The 19,204-nt window shown below is 51.6% G+C and overlaps 1 protein-coding gene across 4 annotated transcripts in view; it reads left to right on the forward strand.

Annotated features, from left to right (window-relative positions):
* adgb (androglobin) overlaps positions 1 to 19,204 on the forward strand; it is a 612,248-nt gene that overhangs the window by 524,831 nt on the left and 68,213 nt on the right. For all 4 annotated transcript variants that reach the window (XM_072504722.1, XM_072504733.1, XM_072504728.1 and 1 more), the window contains one exon: positions 13,932 to 14,093. In XM_072504722.1, coding sequence (XP_072360823.1) covers positions 13,932 to 14,093 — 162 coding nt within the window. The remainder of the gene's footprint in view (positions 1 to 13,931; positions 14,094 to 19,204) is intronic.

A 19,204-nucleotide genomic window follows, 5' to 3' on the forward strand; every position in this document is an offset into this window, starting at 1 on the left:
CGCTCTATTGAATTCGGCCCATCTTCTGACTAGGTCTGCCCCAATGTCCTCGTAGACTCTAAGAAGTGTCCTTCCTATTTGCAAGTTCTGTTTTGCCTGGCCCAGCGCAGGATTATTTCCCTGTCTTGGTACCGGTGCAGTTTAGCTATAATTGCCCTCGGATGATCCCCTGCCTTGGGCTTCGGGCGCAGTGACCGATGTGCTCTGTCCATTTCTGGTGGGTTGGGGAAAGTTTTCCTCCCCACTAAGTTACCCAGCATCTCAGCCACGTATGCCGTGGGGTTTCTACCCTCGATCCCCTCTGAAAGGCCCACTATCCTTACATTTTGCCTCCTCGAGCGGTTTTCCTGATCGTCCACTCTGCCCTTCAGGCTCCCCTGCGTTGTGACCAGTCTCGCCACCTCCTTCTCCAGGGCCGTGATCCAGTCGCTCTTGTCAGTCGCGGCTTTTTCCAGCTCCTTAATGGTCGCCTCTTGGGCTTCCAGTTTCTCCTCTTGGGCTTCCAGTCTCTCCTCTGCTCTGCCCAGGGTGAGCTGCACCTCCGCCAGGGCCTTGGCCACTGCTGCCTGCACCGTGGCCTCCATGTCTGCCCCTAGCCTCTGCCTTGTTTTCCTGCTGATGTTCCCTCAGCGCCTCGGCAAAGGCTGCCTTCCAGTTCCAGTTCCCCCCTGGCCCAAGGGGAAAAAGCTCCTGTCTGCCCAGTTCTTTTTGTTGCGCCAAACCTTCCGTTCCACCGCTTCATTTGCCAGTTAGCACGTCTGATAGGGCTCGCCCATTACCCCGTCAGCTTCTGGTGCCCTTTCTCTCTCTGCTTTGGCTACCTTCTGGCATTTTTTTTCCCCTCCCCCAATTTCCGTTTTCTTTTATCCCCTTTTCTTTTCCTCTTCCCCTCTCTCCTTTAAAAATGTTTTTCCCTCTTAAACCCATTTTTCAAAAAGACAATTTTTTTAAAGGGGATAGACATTTTTTTCCCCCCTTTCTCTTCAAAACGTTTTTGGGGAAGTTCTTTATTTTCCTCTCATTCACCCACACGCCGAGTCAGGAGGGTCAAGAGAGGCTTCTGGCTGGGCCGGGTGTCCTCCTTTGTTCCGCTGCCAGCCTCGTGGCCGACGCGGTGGGGGGTGGCCGTCCCCGCCGCTGGCTCGGTCCTCTCTCGGTCCCCGCGTTTTCTCTTGCCGTGCGGGGGGGGGGGGGGGGGGTTGGTCCCTGCTGCTGGCTCGGTCCTCGATTGGTCCCCCCGTTCTCCTGCCTCTCCCGCCATGAGGGGGGGAGGGGTCGATCCCTGCTGCTGGCTCAATCCCCGTCGCTGACTCGGTGCTCACTCGGTCCCCGCGTTTTCTCCTGCCGTGCGCGGGGGGGGGGGGGGGGGGGGGGGGGGGGAGTCCGGCTGGTTTGCACTTTTTTTTTTTAACTCTCCGCCAGGAATGGGATGCGAATGTCGGAGCTCCGTTGCCCACGACCCTCAATCAGACTCTTAACAGGCCAGTGGAGATCGTACTCTGCCATAAATGGAAGGATAAAGAGTCTAGAACATAGAACATTACAGCGCAGTACAGGCCCTTCGGCCCTCGATGTTGCGCCGACCTGTGAAACCACTCTAAAGCCCATCTACCCTATTCCCTTATCGTCCATATGTCTATCCAATGACCATTTAATTGCCATTAATGTTGGTGAGCCCACTACTGTTGCAGGCAGGGCATTCCACACCCTTACTACTCTCTGAGTAAAGAAACTACCTCTGACATCTGTCCTATATCTATCTTTCCTCAATTTAAAGCTATGTCCCCTCGTGCTAGCCATCACCATCCGACAAAAAAGGCTCTCACTGTCCACCCTATCCAATCCTCTGATCATCTTGTATGCCTCAATTAAGTCACCTCTTAACCTTCTCTTTAACGAAAACAGCCTCAAGTCCCTCAGCCTTTCCTCATAAGATCTTCCCTCCATGCCAGGCAACATCATGGTAAATCTCCTCTGCACCCTTTCCAATGCTTCCACATCCTTCCTATAATGCGGCGACCACAACTGCACGCAATACTCCAAATGCGGCCGCACCAGAGTTTTGTACAGCTGCAACATGACCTCATGGCTCCGAAACTCAATCCCTCTACCAATAAAACCTAACACACCATACGCCTTCTTAACAACCCTCTCAACCTGGGTGGCAACTTTCAGGGATCTATGTACATGGACACTGAGATCTCTCTGCTCATCCACACGACGAAGAATCTCATCATTAGCCCAGTACTCTGACTTCCTGTTATTCCTTCCAAAATGAATCACCTCACACTTTTCTGCATTAAACTCCATTTACCACCTCTCAGCCCAGCTCTGCAGCTTATCTATGTCGCTCTGTAACCTGCAACATCCTTCCGCACTGTCCATAACTCCACCGACTTTAGTGTCATCTGCAAATTTACTCACCCATCCTTCTACGCCCTCCGCCAGGTCATTTATAAAAATGACAAACAGCAGTGGTCCCAAAACAGATCCTTGTGGTACACCACTAGTAACTGAACTCCAGGCTGAACATTTCCCATCAACCACCACCCTCTGTCTTCTTACAGCTAGCCAATTTCTGATCCAAACTGCTAAATCACTCTGAATCCCATACCTCCGTATTTTCTGCAATAGCCTACCGTGGGGAACCTTATCAAAAGCTTTACTGAAATCCATATACACCACATCAACTGCTTTACCCTCATCCACCTGTTTGGTCACCTTCTCAAAGAACTCAATAAGGCACGACCTACCCTTCACAAAACCGTGTTCATTATTCCTAATCAAATTATTCCTTTCTAGATGATTATAAATCCTATCTCTTATAAACCTTTCCAAGACTTTTGCCCACAACAGAAGTAAGGCTCACTGGTCTATGGTTATCGGGGTTGTCTCTACTCCCCTTCTTGAACAAGGGGACAACATTTGCTATCCTCCAGTCTTCTGGCACTATTCCTGCAGACAATGATGACATAAAGATCAAAGCCAAAGGCTCAGCAATCTCCTCCCTAGCTTCCCAGAAAATCCTAGGATAAATCCCATCCGGCCCAGGGGACTTATCTATTTTCACACTTTCCAGAATTGCTAACACCACCTCCTTATGAACCTCATGCCCTTCTAGTCGAATAGCCTGTATCTCAGTGTTCTCCCCGACAACATTGTCTTTCTCCTGTGTGAATACTGACGAAAAATATTCATTTAGCACCTTTCCTATCTCCTCGGACTCCACGCACAACTTCCCACTACTGTCCTTGACTGTCCTACTCTTACCCTAGTCATTCTTTTATTCCTGACGTACCTATAGAAAGCTTTAGGGTTATCCTTGATCCTACCTGCCAAGACTTCTCATGTCCCCTCCTGGCTCTTCTTAGCTCTCTCTTTAGGTCCTTCCTAGCTAATTTGTAACTCTTGAGCACCCTAACCGAACCTTCACGTCTCATCTTTACATAAGCCTCTTTCTTCCTCTTGACAAGTGATTCAACTACTTTAGTAAACCACGATTCCCTCTCGACCATTTCCTCCCTGCCTGACAGGTACATACTTATCAAGGACACGCAGTAGCTGTTCCTTGAACAAGCTCCACATTTCAATTGTGCCCATCCCCTGCAGTTTCCTTCCCCATCCTATGCATCCTAAGTCTTGCCTCATCGCATCATAATTGCCTTTCCCCCAGCTATAACTCTTGCCCTGCGGTATAAACCTATCCCTTTCCATCGCTATAGTAAACGTAAACGAATTGTGGTCACCATCACCAAAGTGCTCACCTACCTCCAAATCTAACACCTGTCCTGGTTCATTACCCAGTACCAAATCCAATGTGGCCTCGCCTCTTGTTGGCCTATCTACATACTGTGTCAGGAAACCCTCCTGCACACATTGGACAAAAACGGACCCATCTAAAGTACTCAAACTATTGCGTTTCCAGTCAATATTTGGAAAGTTAAAGTCCCCCATAACAACTACCCTGTTACTTTCGCTCCTATCCAGAATCATCCTTGCAATCCTTTCCTCTACATCTCTGGAACTTTTCGGAGGCCTATAGAAAACTCCCAACAGGGTGACCTCTCCTTTCCTGTTTCTAACCTCAGCCCATACTACCTCAATAGACGAGTCCTCATCAAACGTCCTTTCTGCCACCGTAATACTGTCCTTGACTAACAATGCCACCCCTCCCCCTCTTTTACCACCTTCCCTGAGCTTACTGAAATATCTAAACCCCGGCACCTGCAACAACCATTCCTGTCCCTGCTCTATCCATGTCTCCAAAATGGCCACAACATCGAAGTCCCAGGTACCAACCCATGCCGCAAGTTCACCCACCTTATTCCGAATGCTCCTGGCGTTGAAGTAGACACACTTTAAACCACCTTCCTGTCTGCCGGTACACTCCTGCAACTTTGAAACCTTACTCATGACCTCACTACTCTCAACCTCCTGTATACTGGAGCTACAATTCAGGTTCCCACCCTCCTGCCGAACTAATTTAAACCTATGGGCGTTTGGGCAAAGCACGGTGAGTAAATCTCGCATGAGGTTTCTCACGGGATTTACCTGGCTTGCAACATGTCGCGGGACCTAATGGGATACTGCGATCTGGATTCCACTCAGATCTGGCTAATCTGCATGTTAAAGTGTTGCAGAAAGCAGCACTTTGATATGCACTTGCCTGAGTTACCCAAGGCGTGGGATCCAACCCCCGCGCCTCAGAGACCACGAGCGAGCACTGGTCTCCACAAATGGGGACCAGGCGTACTGGCACTTTGGGGGTTTCCCAGGGGATCTGGGGCTCCTGGGTGTCTGGGTTCTGGGCAGGGTAGCACCCTGGCACCCCCTATGCCACCTGGCACCTTGGCACTGCTAGGGTGCCACCAGTGTGACACTGCCAAGGTGCCGGCGTGGCACTGACAGGGTGCCAGGCTGGCAGTGCCAAGGGGCCAAAGTGGCAAATTTTACCCATGCCGCGGATCGGTCACGGGGATGCCCCACCCTTATTAGGTGAGGTGTGGGAGCTCGATGACCCCGATCTCATGAATTGGCAAGCGGAGCTCCTCAGTGCAGGGGCGTTCCCCACTGAGGCCCTGAAATGAAACAGAGTCCCATTAGACAGCAAGGTCTTTCTCTGCGCTGCGAGCATCTGGAAACACCCGGCTAAACGTGCTCAACACTGGACTCTGTTTTATTTCCGTTACTTTGTTTCAGATGGTTGTCTTTAAGTATATGTTCCTTCAAGGCTTTCAGTTCAAGATTTCTGTTTCAAGTCTATCATGGTTATCACTATAGATTCATTCATTCAGGTTCTCTGTAGGTTCAGAAATATAGCAGCTCACCACATTTCTGGAGAGACAGAGTGAGAAGAGAAAGAGCAGGTCCTTGTCTCTGTGTCCAGGTCTCCAATTCTACTTTCCTGAGGTCCCTGGAAATCATCCCACTCAAGTCGGACCCAATCACCACCTGCTACCTTTTGGACAATTCATTGGCCAGCAGCCAACCAATCAAAGTAGTCCCATCCCACCTCTCGGGTGTCACAGAGTCTGAGTTCTGCTGCTCGAAAACTAGCACCACATACCATGTTGCAACTTGCAAATTCCACATTCTCTTTGCTGTTCGACTTAAAGATACATGTCCATTAAGCAACCATGGATCAAAATGATAACAGCAAAAAATAAAGAAACGGGAAATAAGGAAATCAGCAGGAAGGACCCTTACATAAAAAAGCTGATAATTGATTGAGGGACAAATAATGGCCAGGAAATCGACAAGATTCCCCCTGAAGCTCATCAAAATGTTTTTAATAATAAATAATAAGGACTTTTTGTCTCCACATTTTGTGAGGACAGGTGAGGCCTCATCTGAAGACAGCAGACGCGATTTAACAGGAGAAGCACAAAGTGCAGTAGCGGAATTTGCCGGGTGCTCCCGATGGTTGACCTGGCGGGACTGTGACCGGTATCTAACGTCAATTAAGGCCGGATCCCCCACGGGCTTCACGGCAGAAATGGCTGTCCCACCAGCTGATTCACCTGGGCCATGCCCAGCAGCTCCCCGCTACCGAGGGGGAGCAGCGCTTAAACCGCTCCCTCTGAGCAATCGCCAGACAACACGCAGCCATGCCACCATGCAGACCAGCCCACAATTCAGAGATACCGACCTGGCCCAACTGTTTGACGCGGTGGATTCGCAATCAGGTGCCAGACATCAGGGGCGTCATTCTCCGACCCCCCGCCGGGTCGGAGAATGGCCGTTGGCCGCCGTGAATCCCGCCCCCCGCCCCCGCCGAAGTCTCCGCTGCCGGAGATTGGGCAGGGGCGGGAATCCGGCCGCGCCGGTTGGCGGGACCCCCCGCTGGATTCTCCGGCCCGGATGGGCCGAAGTCCCGCCCAGGAATTGCCTGTCCCGCCGACGTAAATCAAACCTGGTATTTACCGGCGGGACCAGGCGGCATGGGCGGGCTCCGGGGTCCTGGGGGGGCGCGGGGCGATCTGACCTCGGGGGGTGCCCCCACGGTGGCCTGGCCCGCGATCGGGGCCCACCGATCCGCGGGCGGGCCTGTGCCGTGGGGGCACTCTTTCCCTTCCGCCTCCGCCACGGCCTCCACCATGGCGGAGGCGGAAGTGACTCTCCCCACTGCGCATGCGCGGGAAACTGACAGCGGCCGCTGACGCTCCCGCGCATGCGCTGGGAAACTGACAGCGGCCGCTGACGCTCCCGCGCATGCGCCGCATTTCCGCGCCAGCTGGCGGGGCAACAAACGCCATTTCCGCCAGCTGGCGGGGCGGAAATCCCTCCGGCGTCGGCCTAGCCCCTCAATGTTGGGGCTAGGCCGCCAAAGATGCGGAGACTTCCGCACCTTTTTGCCGGCGCGATGCCCGTCTGATTTGCGCCGGCTTTGGCGCCAGTCGGCGGGCATCCCGCCGTTGGGGGAGAATTTCGCCCCAGAGTCCTCACCCCTGCTGAGGAACGGACCCTAGAGGTCGCGGGGGCAACCGAGGACAGAGCGGTCATTGTCATTGAGGTTGGCCTGTGCCGCAGAGGTAAGGATCCACCTGCCCCCACCCAGTTGACCTGCCTCAAGTGAGTTTTGCATGTCAGACACGATGATCCTCCCATCTCACTGAGCACATATCCCTTCTCCTGCAGGATCCCCATCCAATGGTGCCGGCCCATCTTTGGCGCCCCACCCCTCAGGCCTAAAGAGAACATCTCAGAGGAGAGCGCCGAGGATATCACCATCGATGCGTCACAGACATCACCCCTACCCTCCACCAGCGCAAATATATGCCCCTCAATGGCCGAAAGTAGTGGACAGGCTTCTGGGGCATGATTTGGTGAGCACCCCACATTACCAATGCACATCAGGTGTGCGATATCCCGCACGAAGCACACGGGACAGGTTTGATGATAGTCCCCATGTGGCTAGAGGAATATGCACTCCCCCATTAACTATGGGGCGGGGACTGTTGTACATAAGTTCGGCCTGACTTCAGGCCTCAAGGAGAAAGGACCAGTGAAACCTAACCAGGTATGTGAGTGCATATACGTTTCTGTTGTGAATAAAACCGCACTTTATTTTTACTCCCTTGCCTGTACTAAAAGGTGGAGGCAGGAACATACAGGGGAGGCAGCAGTCTGATCCCAGGACAGAGCTGCGTCCCAGTCAGAAGCCGAACCTCTGGACATGTTTATCCCAGAGCTGATACGGACGCTAGAGTTCGGCTGTGAGATTCAGGAGGGGTTGTCAGGGACACTCCAGTGGGTCTATAGCTGATTGGAGAGTTCCCAAAGGCTCGGGCGCAGGAGATGGTGCCAGCAATGCATGGCACCAAGGTCAACACTGTTAGTGTGGCGATTGCAGTGGAGAGCCTGTAGCACAACGTCAGCAGCATGAGCGGTGGTGTCCAAGGCATGGCTCAGTCTGTGACAGTCATGGCTGAGCATCTCGACAGCACCACTCAGACGCAGGTGGACCTTGCCGAGGCACTCCAGAACATGTCCCAAGGTACCTCAGAGCATGGCGCAGTCGGAGAGGTCACCACCAAGGGCATCAGCACCATAGTGCAGACAATGGAGTCGCCAAGGGCTGGCAGAGCAAAATGACATAGGCCTCCTGGAGCTCATTCCAGCTGCCCCACTGACCCAAGGTGGCCCCCAGGGCCCTATGGGCACCATCCAGGAGGAAGGAGAACGGGAGGCTGATCCGGAGCCTTCCAACAGAGAGACGACGGCAGTCTCCAGCTCTCCCTCCTCCCCCCCCCCCCCCCCGATAACGATGTATCTCGAGGTCAGCGGACAGGACAGGGTGGCAGGGTGAGACATATGCCACGAGCAAGTCGCCCGGGGCCCTCCTGCCCCAGGTCTTCCAGAGGACATACGCAAGGGGCATCAAAGGTCACAGAGTGCAGAAAACAGCAGACTGCCTCCACCACTGAAGCACATCCAGGGGACATATCTATACTTAGCGGCAGAGCACGGAGGGCTAAGACAATAGAGAATCACTGAGAGGACACTGGGGGGGGCAGCACCATCGATACCGAGGGACTGTTAGGGTTTGATTGTACACAATTAAAAGACATTACACCTGCGACATGTGAAGCCTCTGACACGTTATTCCACACTGCGGGCCGGCCTGCACCCGCCACCCTCTTGCTCTCACCCGGCCACAGCCACTCCCCCCATCCCTCCCGGGCAAAATGGTCCTATCTGGGGTCCCGAGAGCATACCATGTGCAGGTTATGGGTGTGTGCACGCTGTCAGCAAAATGATAGGAGTCAGACTATGGCATAGATTGAGGAGCACCAGAGCTTGCGTCACAACAAGTTATCATCACCTTCCTGCCTTGTATACTGCTGACAGTGCAGACACAGGCCCATCTCCCTGGAGTGATGTTATACAGATCCTGGGAGGGTAGAACAGGGTGTTTGGGGGCAGGCAGCTGGAGGAATAGTCGGAGGGTGGGAGGCAGGTTGGGAGGGGGAGATGGTGGGATGGGAAATGGGGGTGAGATGACAGACAAAGTCCCGTCCTCTGTGAAGTGGGTGAGGGTCTCCCTTGTTCTCTGGAAATGCCGGGATCTCGCTGCTGCCACCTGCCCTCCATCCACTGGCTGCTCCCATGGGTCCTCCCCGGGCCTGTCCTCCAGCCCCTCCTAGTCCAGCCCCTGCTCGTCCTCCTCCTCAGACGAGTCCCTCCTTCTCCAACTCCAGCACATCGCCCTGCTGCTGTGCCAGGTTGTGGAAGGCACAGCAGATGACCGCAAAGCTGGCAACCCTTTGGGGGGGGGGGGGGGGTGTATTGCAGTGCACCACCAGACTGGTCGAGGCATCGGAACCATATTTTGATGAGTCCGATGCACCGCTCAATGACAGCACGGGTGGCCATATGGGCCTCGTTGTACAGGGTCTCTGCATCGGTCTTCGGCCTGCGTACTGGCATCATTAGCCAGGACCTCAGTGGGCACCCCTTATACCCCAGAGCCAACCCATCATCCTGGGGTGGTCCCCAAAGATGCCGGGGATCTCTGACTACTCCAGGATGTAGCTGTCGTGCACAACCCCAGGGAAGCGTGCATGATCTGAAGCTGGTAGTTGAACATTCAAGGAGTGGAACCCCTTCCTGTTGATGTGTGCCATCTATTACCCCCTGGACCTGGGCCATCCCGGTGATGGCAGAGAATCCTGCTGCCCAGGCTGCTTGTTCGGCCAGGTCAAAGGTCCAGGTCAAAGTTTATATAGTCAGTTGCCAGGCAAACAGGGCATCCGTGACTTCATGAATGCACTTGTGGGCTGTTGGTTGGGATACGCTGCACAAGTTTCCGCTCAAGCCCTGAAATGAGCCCAAAGTGTAGAAGTTCAGGGCTCTGGTGACCTTAATGGCCACCGGGAATGGGTAGCCTCCTCCTCCACATGGTGTCAAGTCCACAAGATGTGTCCTCCTCCGACGTCTGGCTGCCTGGACTGCCACCAGCATTGCGAGGGCAGCTGCTGTGGAGTCGGTGATACCACCCATATTATGATATCTGTCAGGAATTGGAGAGGGTCAGAGACCGACAATCAATTTTAGCTTCCACTCCGGTATCCTCGAGATCCCAAGCCTCCTGCACCCTTAAATTTAGAGTACCCGATTCATTTTTTCCAATTAAAGGGCAATTTAGCGTGCCCAATCCACCTGACCTGCACATCTATGGGTTGTGGGGGCGAACCCCACGCAAGCATGCGGAGAATGTGCAAACTACACATGGATAGCGACCCAGAGCCGGGATCGAACCTGGGACCTCGGCGCCGTGAGGCAGCAGGGCTAACCCACTGCGCCACCGTGCTTCCACCCCCTCAGCAGTCATTGCACTAGCTTCATGGTTTTAAATAGGTGTACTAAAGGGCGCCCGTGTGACGGCTCGCTGCGGTGCCTGTTAGATCATGGGAGGCCGTTGGATAGGGGACCTGTCCCGTTAATGATATGGAGATTGGTGTCAATTGGTTTCTCATCATGTCTAGGCAGAATCCGGAACCCGCCAACGGGAACAGGCCGGTTAGATCGGAAACTGATCAGCACCCTGCTCGGATCCCGATTTCGGACTCTACCGGGATCTATCTGTCTCGCACGGATCCACACCGGGTGCACTGTGGCAATTAGATCGTGCCCACCATCTCTAATAGTGCAATGCCCCATCAGTACTGCACCGGAGTGTCAGCCCAGATTTTGATGCTCAAGTCTCAGCAGCAAATTAATAAATATGATGATTGGCTACTAAGGGAAGAAATGGAAACAGAACTTATTTGGAATTCCAAGAACATAGGAACAGCAATAGACCATTGAATCCCTCAAGTCTGTTCTGCCATTCAATGAGATCCTGGCTAATCTGGGACCAAACTCCTTATATCCTTGCCTTTTCCCCATATCCCTTAATATCGTTGGATAACAAATAGTAAGTAGTAAGAAGATAATTAGAAAATGCTAGTTGGAAGAGGTGGGTTTTGAGAAAGCTTTGAAAGGTAAAGAGAGAGTTATCACACATGATGGTTGGGATGAGTCCCAGGGTGTGAGACCAAGCCTGTCTGAAGAATTTTCCACTGATGGGGAGTGCTGGATGTACACATGAAGTCACACTAGGACATCAAAGGACACGGGCTAGTAGAGGGGGATGAATACATTTTTGGCATGCAAGACTATGGAAGGATATGCTGGAAAAAGCAGCGTAAACTTCAGTAACCTTTTGGGCTGGTAAGGGTTTCTCTGGTCTTGTACATGGTTGCGTTCCTCACTGTGTTGGTGATGTATTAATTACGCCGAGATGAGAGTAGAGAGTAATCGAGGCTTTATTAAGCAGGGATGTGTTGCCTCCTGCAGCTGCTGACGATATGACTGCAGCTTGGTGAGCACACACATTTATACTCCGCCTACTGGGTGGAGCCAGCAGGCAGGGATCTATCCCCGTACCTGTAGTACAGGAGCCTTACCGTTTTACTTCTCATATATGTAATATATACAAAGAGTGGTGACTACCACATCCACCCCCTGTTAAAAAAGAGTCCAGTGGGGGTGGTGGAAAAACTATTTACATGTACGCGAGCATTTTTAAGGTTAACATTTTGGGGAAAGTTCACAAATTCAGCCGATCGGGTGCCTTGATCCTCCGTTGTGAGCGCCGCAGTCCCGGTGGCGATGCAGGCACCGGCTTGGTCGCCGGTGACTCCGGGAGCGTGTAGTCCTCATCTTCATCCCTGGGTAGGACCAAGAGGAGGACGGATCGTCCTGGAGCGGGGGCTGTGGTGAAGTGCGCCGGGGGCAATTGGGGGCGGGGGGGGAAACCAGCTGGTGCCAGGTCCCTGAGGGAGACTGTATCCTGGCGGCCGTCGTGGTATGCCACGTAGGCGTATTGCGGGTTTGCATGGAGTAGCTGTACTCTCTCGACCAACGGTCCGCCTTGTGAAGTCGCACGTGCTTGCGGAGGAGAACGGGTCCTGGAGCTGCCATACTCGTTGGGAGCGAAACCCCGGAGGTAGACTTCCTAGGGAAGGCAAGGAGACAGTCATGGGGGGTTGCATTAGTCACAGTGCAAAGTAGCAATCGGATGGAGTGGAGGGCGCCGGGGAGGACCTCCTGCCAGCGAGAGATCAGGAGATCTTTAGACCATAGGGCCAGCAGGACGGCCTTCCAGACCGTCCCGTTCGCCCTCTCCACCTGCCCATTTCCCCGGGGGTTGTAGCTGGTCATCCTGCTCGAGGCAATGCCCTTGCTGAGCAGGAATTGACGCAGCTCATCACTCATAAAGGAGGATCCCCAGTTGCTGTGGACGTAAGTGGGGAAACCGAACAGAGTGAAGATGCTATTGAGGGCTTTGATGACTGTGGCAGACGTCATATCGGGGCATGGGATGGCGAAGGGGAATCTGGAGTATTCATCGACCATGTTAAGGTCAGAGGAGGGGAGGCACCCTTTGAAATCCATGCTGAGGCGTTCAAAGGGACGGGAGGCCTTCACCAGGTGCGCTCGGTCTGGCCGGCAGAAGTGCAGTTTGCACTCCGCGCAGACCTGGCAGTCTTTGGTGACCGCCCTGACTTCCGCAATGGAGTAGGGTAGGTTGCAGGCCTTTATGGGCGCTGGCGGATGTACGCCGACCTTATGCCCGTAACGAAAGCGTCCCTGATTAGGAGTTTGGTATGTTCAACAGCCAAAACTGCCTGGCAATCGCAGTTCCTTGCCAAGGCGTGCAGGGCATGCCAGAAATCTTCCAATGACTCACCGGGGAGTTGTTGCCGCATTGGCAGGAGGTGCCTGGCATAGATCGACCGGGTGTAGTTCTTTTTCAGAAGCACCATGGCTTCAGTGTAGTTGGGCGCGCCCGGATAAGGGGAAAAATATCGGAGCTCAACCGTGTGTACAGGATCTGGAGTTCCTGTGCTTCTGAGGGTTGTTCTGTCGCTGATCCGATGTAGGCTTCAAAGCAAGTTAGCCAGTGGTCGAAGGCCGACGTGGCGTTGTCTGCTTGAGAGTGCAGCTGCAGGCGATCTGGCTTGATGCGTAGGTCCATCGCTGTAAAATCTTTGCTAAATAAATTGATGCACTATCAATTACGACAAGACGAGAGTAGAGAGTAATCGAGGCTTTATTAAGCAGAGATGTGTTGCCTCCTGCAGCTGCCGCCGAAATGGCTGCAGCTCGGTGAGCACACACATTTATACTCCGCCTACTGGGTGGAGCCAGCAGGCAGGGATCTATCCCTGTATCTGTAGTACTGGAGCCTTACCGTATTACTTCTCATATATGTAATATATACATACAGTGGTGACTATCACAGTTGGTATAAAAGGAGGTTGGTTGGTTGACCATGTGTACTGGTGTACCTGCCCCAGGGGTAGGTAACCATGGTCTCCTGCAGCATTTGGGAATTCAAAGGAGGAATTTACAATGTTACTGGGAATTACTTTACCTTTTTCTTTGCCTTCGCAGGGATTAGCATCTCTTCTGGTTATAGGGAGGTCTGTACACAACGATGCAGAGCGTGAATGTTGTTTGTGGTCTTTTCTTAGCCATCTCTTTATAAGTTGCCATATAATGGTGAATATTGAGTGTTGTTGGTAAGTTTCACAAAAGCAAAATACAGCAGATGCTAGAAATCTGAAATGTATATGGAACATGCTGGAAATTCTCAACAGGTCTGGCAGCATCTGTGGAGGGAAAAACAGCGTTAACAGGTCAATGATCAGTCATCAGCTCTGATCCACTCTTTGCTCTGCCCAAACTGGCTGTCCTGTTTCTTTACATTACAACAGCGATGACCTTACAAAAGCCTTCATTAGCTGTGGAGATAGTCATCTTTCCATTCATTGTTCTTGTTTCAACCTTTAGATTACTTCCTAAGGTTTAACAGAGATATCGTGCAATATTTGATGTAGTGATTAACTAAAATACACACGGTTTGTTTTTTTGTTTCTCAGGTGCTGCAAATTGATACAACAAAACCTCATTTTACACTCCACTATGTCACTGACTATGGTGAAAGTGACTGTGTTGAGATCAAGAAAGATTCCGAACGACAGGATGAAATTCGTGCCATGAAACGAGCTTGGGAAGATGCGGAACCTGGAAGGGCTTTCAAAGTAATTCACTGTGACATTAACTAACATCCTGTTTCTCTGTAGTCGTGTTAATGATACAAGCACCTCATTCTTGAAAAAATATTAGACTCTTGAAGGAATCATTTGCATTTATGCAGCAGCTTTCATGACCTCAGGATACCCAAACAGCATCACAAAACGCATGTACAATTTTGAAGTGATGTAGTGTAGGCAAATGTAGCAGCCAACTAACTTACACCAAGGTTCCAAAAAACATCATGAAATAATGGTCAGATAATCTATTCCTAATGACTTTGGTTGAAGGATAAATATGGACAAAAGACACCAAAAGAACTCCCCTGCTCCTTTTTGAAATAGTGCTGTGGGATATTTTACTTTGTTTCTGAGGGGGCAGATAAAACCTTAATTTAGTGGCTGGATACTCCAGTCCCCTAGCCACGTGTTCCTCAATGGCACACTGTTTGCTGATGGCGGGATTCTCTACTCACTCAGCTTGTCGGTGGGATTTCCCATTGAAGCCACCCCATGCCGCCAGGAATGCTGGCAGGAACAGAGAATACCAACGGCCAGAGAATTCCAGCCATTGTCTTACTGAAAGGTAAAAGGTGGCACCTCCGACAGTTTAGCACTTTCTCAGTACTGTGTTGGAGGGTCAACCTAGATTTTGTGCCCGCGTCTCTGGTGTGAGACTTAGTATAATCCTTTGACTCACGCAAGTGTGCCGCTACTAAGTCAGTTTGCAGTCCCATCAGGAGGCCCCATCCACTGCAGCTACGTATTTGGAGACTGTGGGTTCCTTCAATGGAGATCGTGGGCGGGATTCTCCGAGCCCGCGGCGGGTCGGAGAATCGCCTGGGATGTGGGAAATTCCCGCCACGCCGCTCCGCCGACCGGAGAATCGTCACCAATCGCGCCCGCACAATTCAGCTGAAGACAGCTGAATTGCTGGGCCAAGAGGCCATTGACGCCGGTGTACACCACTGTGTTTGCCCTTAAACTTTGGCAGATTGATCTCATGATGTTTCCCCTTCAGGGATGTTCGGTGTTTACTATCATGTGCTTAAGAGCCATTGGCTGCTTCCTCATAAATTAAGATGTGAGCCTCTGTGTGATGACTGAGGAAAAGCGTTGTGAGTTCTTAAGATGTGGTAGTATGTGTCATCCATGGAAAATGGGTAAAGTTGTTAATTTTATGTTGCTTAATGATGTACAGGTAATTGAAAGCAGGTCAGTATGCGGTGGTCCCTGGCCTCCCATGTATGAACTTATATGGCACACACATCAGCAGCCCACTAATGGGGTTTCCTTTCCATATAACTCTCTACTTTCCTGTCTCCCTCATTAGAAGAGGCTTCTGTCTGCTCCTCTCCCTCCAGGCTGATGTTGTCATGCCTCTGCATATGAGGCGTGTTTAAGGACGTCAGACCAGATCCCAACAGTGGCTAAGATACTGGACCAGAACGGCAATGTTTTTTGTATTTTTAAGACTTTGCGGTAAGATTGATACACTCCAGGAGTATTGCATGAAAAATAGGGCTTGGTTATTTTTACAAACAAAACTTTATTATAACAAAAGAAAAACAATATTTAAAGTTTGAAACTTCAAGCCTAGCAACCTATGTGTATTTCTTAACCCTAACTGGTTTAGGAGCTGGTTTAGCACAGTGGGCTAAATCGTTGGCTTGTAATGCAGAACAATGCCAGCAGCGCGGGTTCAATTCCCGTATCAGCTCCCCGAACAGGCGCCGGAATGTGGCGACTAGGGGCTTTTCACAGTAACTTCATTGAAGCCTACTCATGACAATAAGCGATTATTATTATTAACAGCCGATTTCCCATTAAACAGCACATAAAATGAACATTGAGTTCTCAACTCCACTTACACAGACAAAAATGATACTTGCATGCCAGAAAATAATCCTGCTGTTAGTGAAGCTCCTTCAGACAAAGAACAAAGAACAATACAGCACGGGAACAGGCCCTACGGCCCTCCAAGCCTGCGCCGATCACGTGTCCTATCTAGACCAACCGCCTGTATCCTTCTATACCCCGTCTGTTTATGTACCTATCCAAATAAGTCTTAAAGGTCGCTAATGCATCTGCCTCAACCACCTCACTTGGCAGTGCATTCCAGGCCACCATCACCCTCTGTGTAAAAGATTTCCCCCGCACATCTCCACTGAACCTTTCCCCCCTCACCTTGAACTTGTGCTCCCTTGTAATTGTAATTTCCACCCTGGGAAAAAAATCTCCAACTGTTCACCCTATCTATATCCCTAATAATTTTATAAATTTCTATCAGGTAGTCCCTCAGCCTCCGTCTCTAGGGAGAAAAATCCCAGTTTATTCAATCTCTCCTCATATCTAATACCCTCTATACCAGGCAACATCCTGGTAAACCTTTTCTGTACTCCCTCCAAAGTCTCCACGTCCTTCTGGTAATGTGGTGACCAGAATTGGACACAGTATTCCAAATGTGGCCTAAACAACGTTCTATATAATTGTAACATAATTTTTGAGCTTTTATACTCGATACCCTGTCCTATGAAGGCAAGCATGCCATATGCTTTCTTTACCACCATTTCCACCTGTGATGCCACTTTTAAGGATCTGTGGACCTGCACGTCCAGATCTCTCTGTGTCTCTATGCTCCTGATGGCTCTGCCATTTATTTTATAGCTCCTACCTGTGGATTGTTGCAACTTTTGCCTTAGTTTAATTGCTCTGTTTTATCACCTTTGCTCTTGAGTCGCCAGGTATCTTTATGATACCGCCACATGGCTCAAGTCCGAGTAATGATCAATAATCCAATACACCGCTTAGTAAGATTTAAATCAAAGCACATTTATTATACACAGTAACCACTACTCATGTACAAATTCTACATCTAAGCTACTTCTACAGCTAACAGGCCAATACTTAACTTGGAACTGGCCCACCAGGTCAGGGAAACGAATGGCCTTTCGTTTGGGTTCTGAGCCTGCGGGATTCGAAGTTGGTACAGATTGGTAGCTAGGAGTGCCTATCTCGTAGCCAGCGTTGAAGTAAGACTGACTGGATATCGGCGGTGGCTGAACCGGTTACTGTCAAGGGTTGGTTCGCTTTGCTGAGTGCCCCGGTCAAGGGGAACGATTTGAACTTGGGCTTGATTCTTATAGTCCCCAGGGGCTTCCCGCCTTTCGGGGCGGACCCTGTACCTGGTTCCAAGTGATTGGACTTTGTCCCAATCACTTGGTTTGATTTTCTCCAATGCTGGAGCGGTTCCCTGATCGATGGGCAGTCTTGAGGTGGTCGTTCACCTCCTTTTGTGTAGGCTTCTGCTGGCGCCGAAGAGTCTGGTTTTGCTTTATGTGTCTAAATGTTGCTCATTGTTCCCGGGGATTGCTCATTAATATGCAGATGGCTGGTGTTTTGTTATGCTGATGGTTGCTGGTATCGATCTTGTCTGGCCTTTCCAGAGGTAAATACACACTCAACCTGCAGCTGCTCATTTTTGTTCTGTTGGCTGACTTTCCCACCAGCCTTTGCCGTTCGCCATTTTAAATCGGGAGTTAGCCATTCTAAATCGGGAGTTAGCAATTTTAACTGGCTACAGGATCTACCAGAATGCACTACCTCGTATTTATCCGGGTTAAATTCCATCAGCCATTTCTCTGCCCAATTTTGCAGCCTATCTATATCCTGTTGTATTCTCTGGCAATCTTCATCACGAGAAGGAACTGAAGGCACTGTTGCTAAGTTTGCAGATGATACAAAGATCTGGGGTGAAATTCTCCCCCAACGGCGCGATGTCCTCCGACTGGTGCCAAAAACGGCGCCAATCAGATGGGCATCGCGCCGGCCCAAAGGTGCGGAATGCTCCGCATCTTTGGGGGCCGAGCCCCAACATTGAGGGGCTAGGCCGGCGCCGGAGGGATTTCCGCCCCGCCAGCTGGCGGAAATGGCGTTTGTTGCCCCGCCAGCTGGCGGAAATGGCGTTTGGTGTCCCGCCAGCTGGCGCGGAAATGCGGCGCATGCGCGGGAGCGTCAGCGGCCGCCGACAGTTTCCCGCGCATGCGCAGTGGGGAGAGTCTCTTCCACCTCCGCCATGGTGGAGGCCATGGCGGAGGCGGAAGGGAAAGAGTGCCCCCACGGCACAGGCCTGCCCGCGGATCGGTGGGCCCCGATCGCGGGCCAGGCCACCGTGGGGGCACCCCCCAGGGTCAGATCGCCCCGCGCCCCCCCCCAGGACCCCGGAGCCCGCCCACGCCGCCTGGTCCCGCCGGTAAATACCAGCTTTGATTTACGCCGGCGGGTCAGGCAATTTCTGGGCGGGACTTCGGCCCATTCGGGCCGGAGAATTGAGCGGGGGGTCCCGCCAACCGGCGCGGCCCGATTCCCGCCCCCGCCCAATCTCCGGTACCGGAGACTTCGGCGGGGGCGGGATTCACGGCGGCCAACGGCCATTCTCCGACCCGGCGGGGGGTCGGAGAATGACGCCCCTGGAGAGGGACAGGTAGTATTGAGGAAGCAAGGGGGCTGCAGAAGGATTTGGACAAGCTAGGAGAGAGGGCAATGAAGTGGCAAATGAAATGCAATGTGGAAAAGTGTGAGGTTATGCACTTTGGAAGGAGGAATTTAGACATAGACTATTTTCTAAATGGGGAAATGCTGAGGAAATCAGAAACACAACGGGACTTGTTCATGATTCTCTAAAGGTTAACGTGCAGGTTCAGTCGGCAGTTAAGAAGGCAAATGCAATGTCGGCATTCATGTCAAGAGGGCTAGAATACAAGACAAGGGGGGTACTTCTGAGGCAGAATAAGGCTCTGGTCAGACCCCATTTGGAGTATTGTGAACAGTTTTGGGCCCCATATCTAAGGAAGGATGTGCTGGCCTTGGAAAGGGTCCAGAGGTGGTTCACAAGAATGATCCCTGGAATGAAGAACTTGTTGTGTGAGGAACGTTTGAGGACTCTGGGTCTGTACTCATTGGAGTTTAGAAGGATCTGGGGGGATCTTATTGATACTTACAGGATACTGCGAGGCCTGGATAGAGTGGACGTGGAGAGGATGTTTCCACTTGTCGGAGAAACTAGAACCAAAGGGATGATCCTTTGAAACAGAGGTAAGGAGGAATTTCTTCAGCCAGAG

This window comes from Scyliorhinus torazame, chromosome 1 (genome assembly GCF_047496885.1).
Source record: "Scyliorhinus torazame isolate Kashiwa2021f chromosome 1, sScyTor2.1, whole genome shotgun sequence".
NCBI classification, from domain to species: domain Eukaryota; kingdom Metazoa; phylum Chordata; class Chondrichthyes; order Carcharhiniformes; family Scyliorhinidae; genus Scyliorhinus; species Scyliorhinus torazame.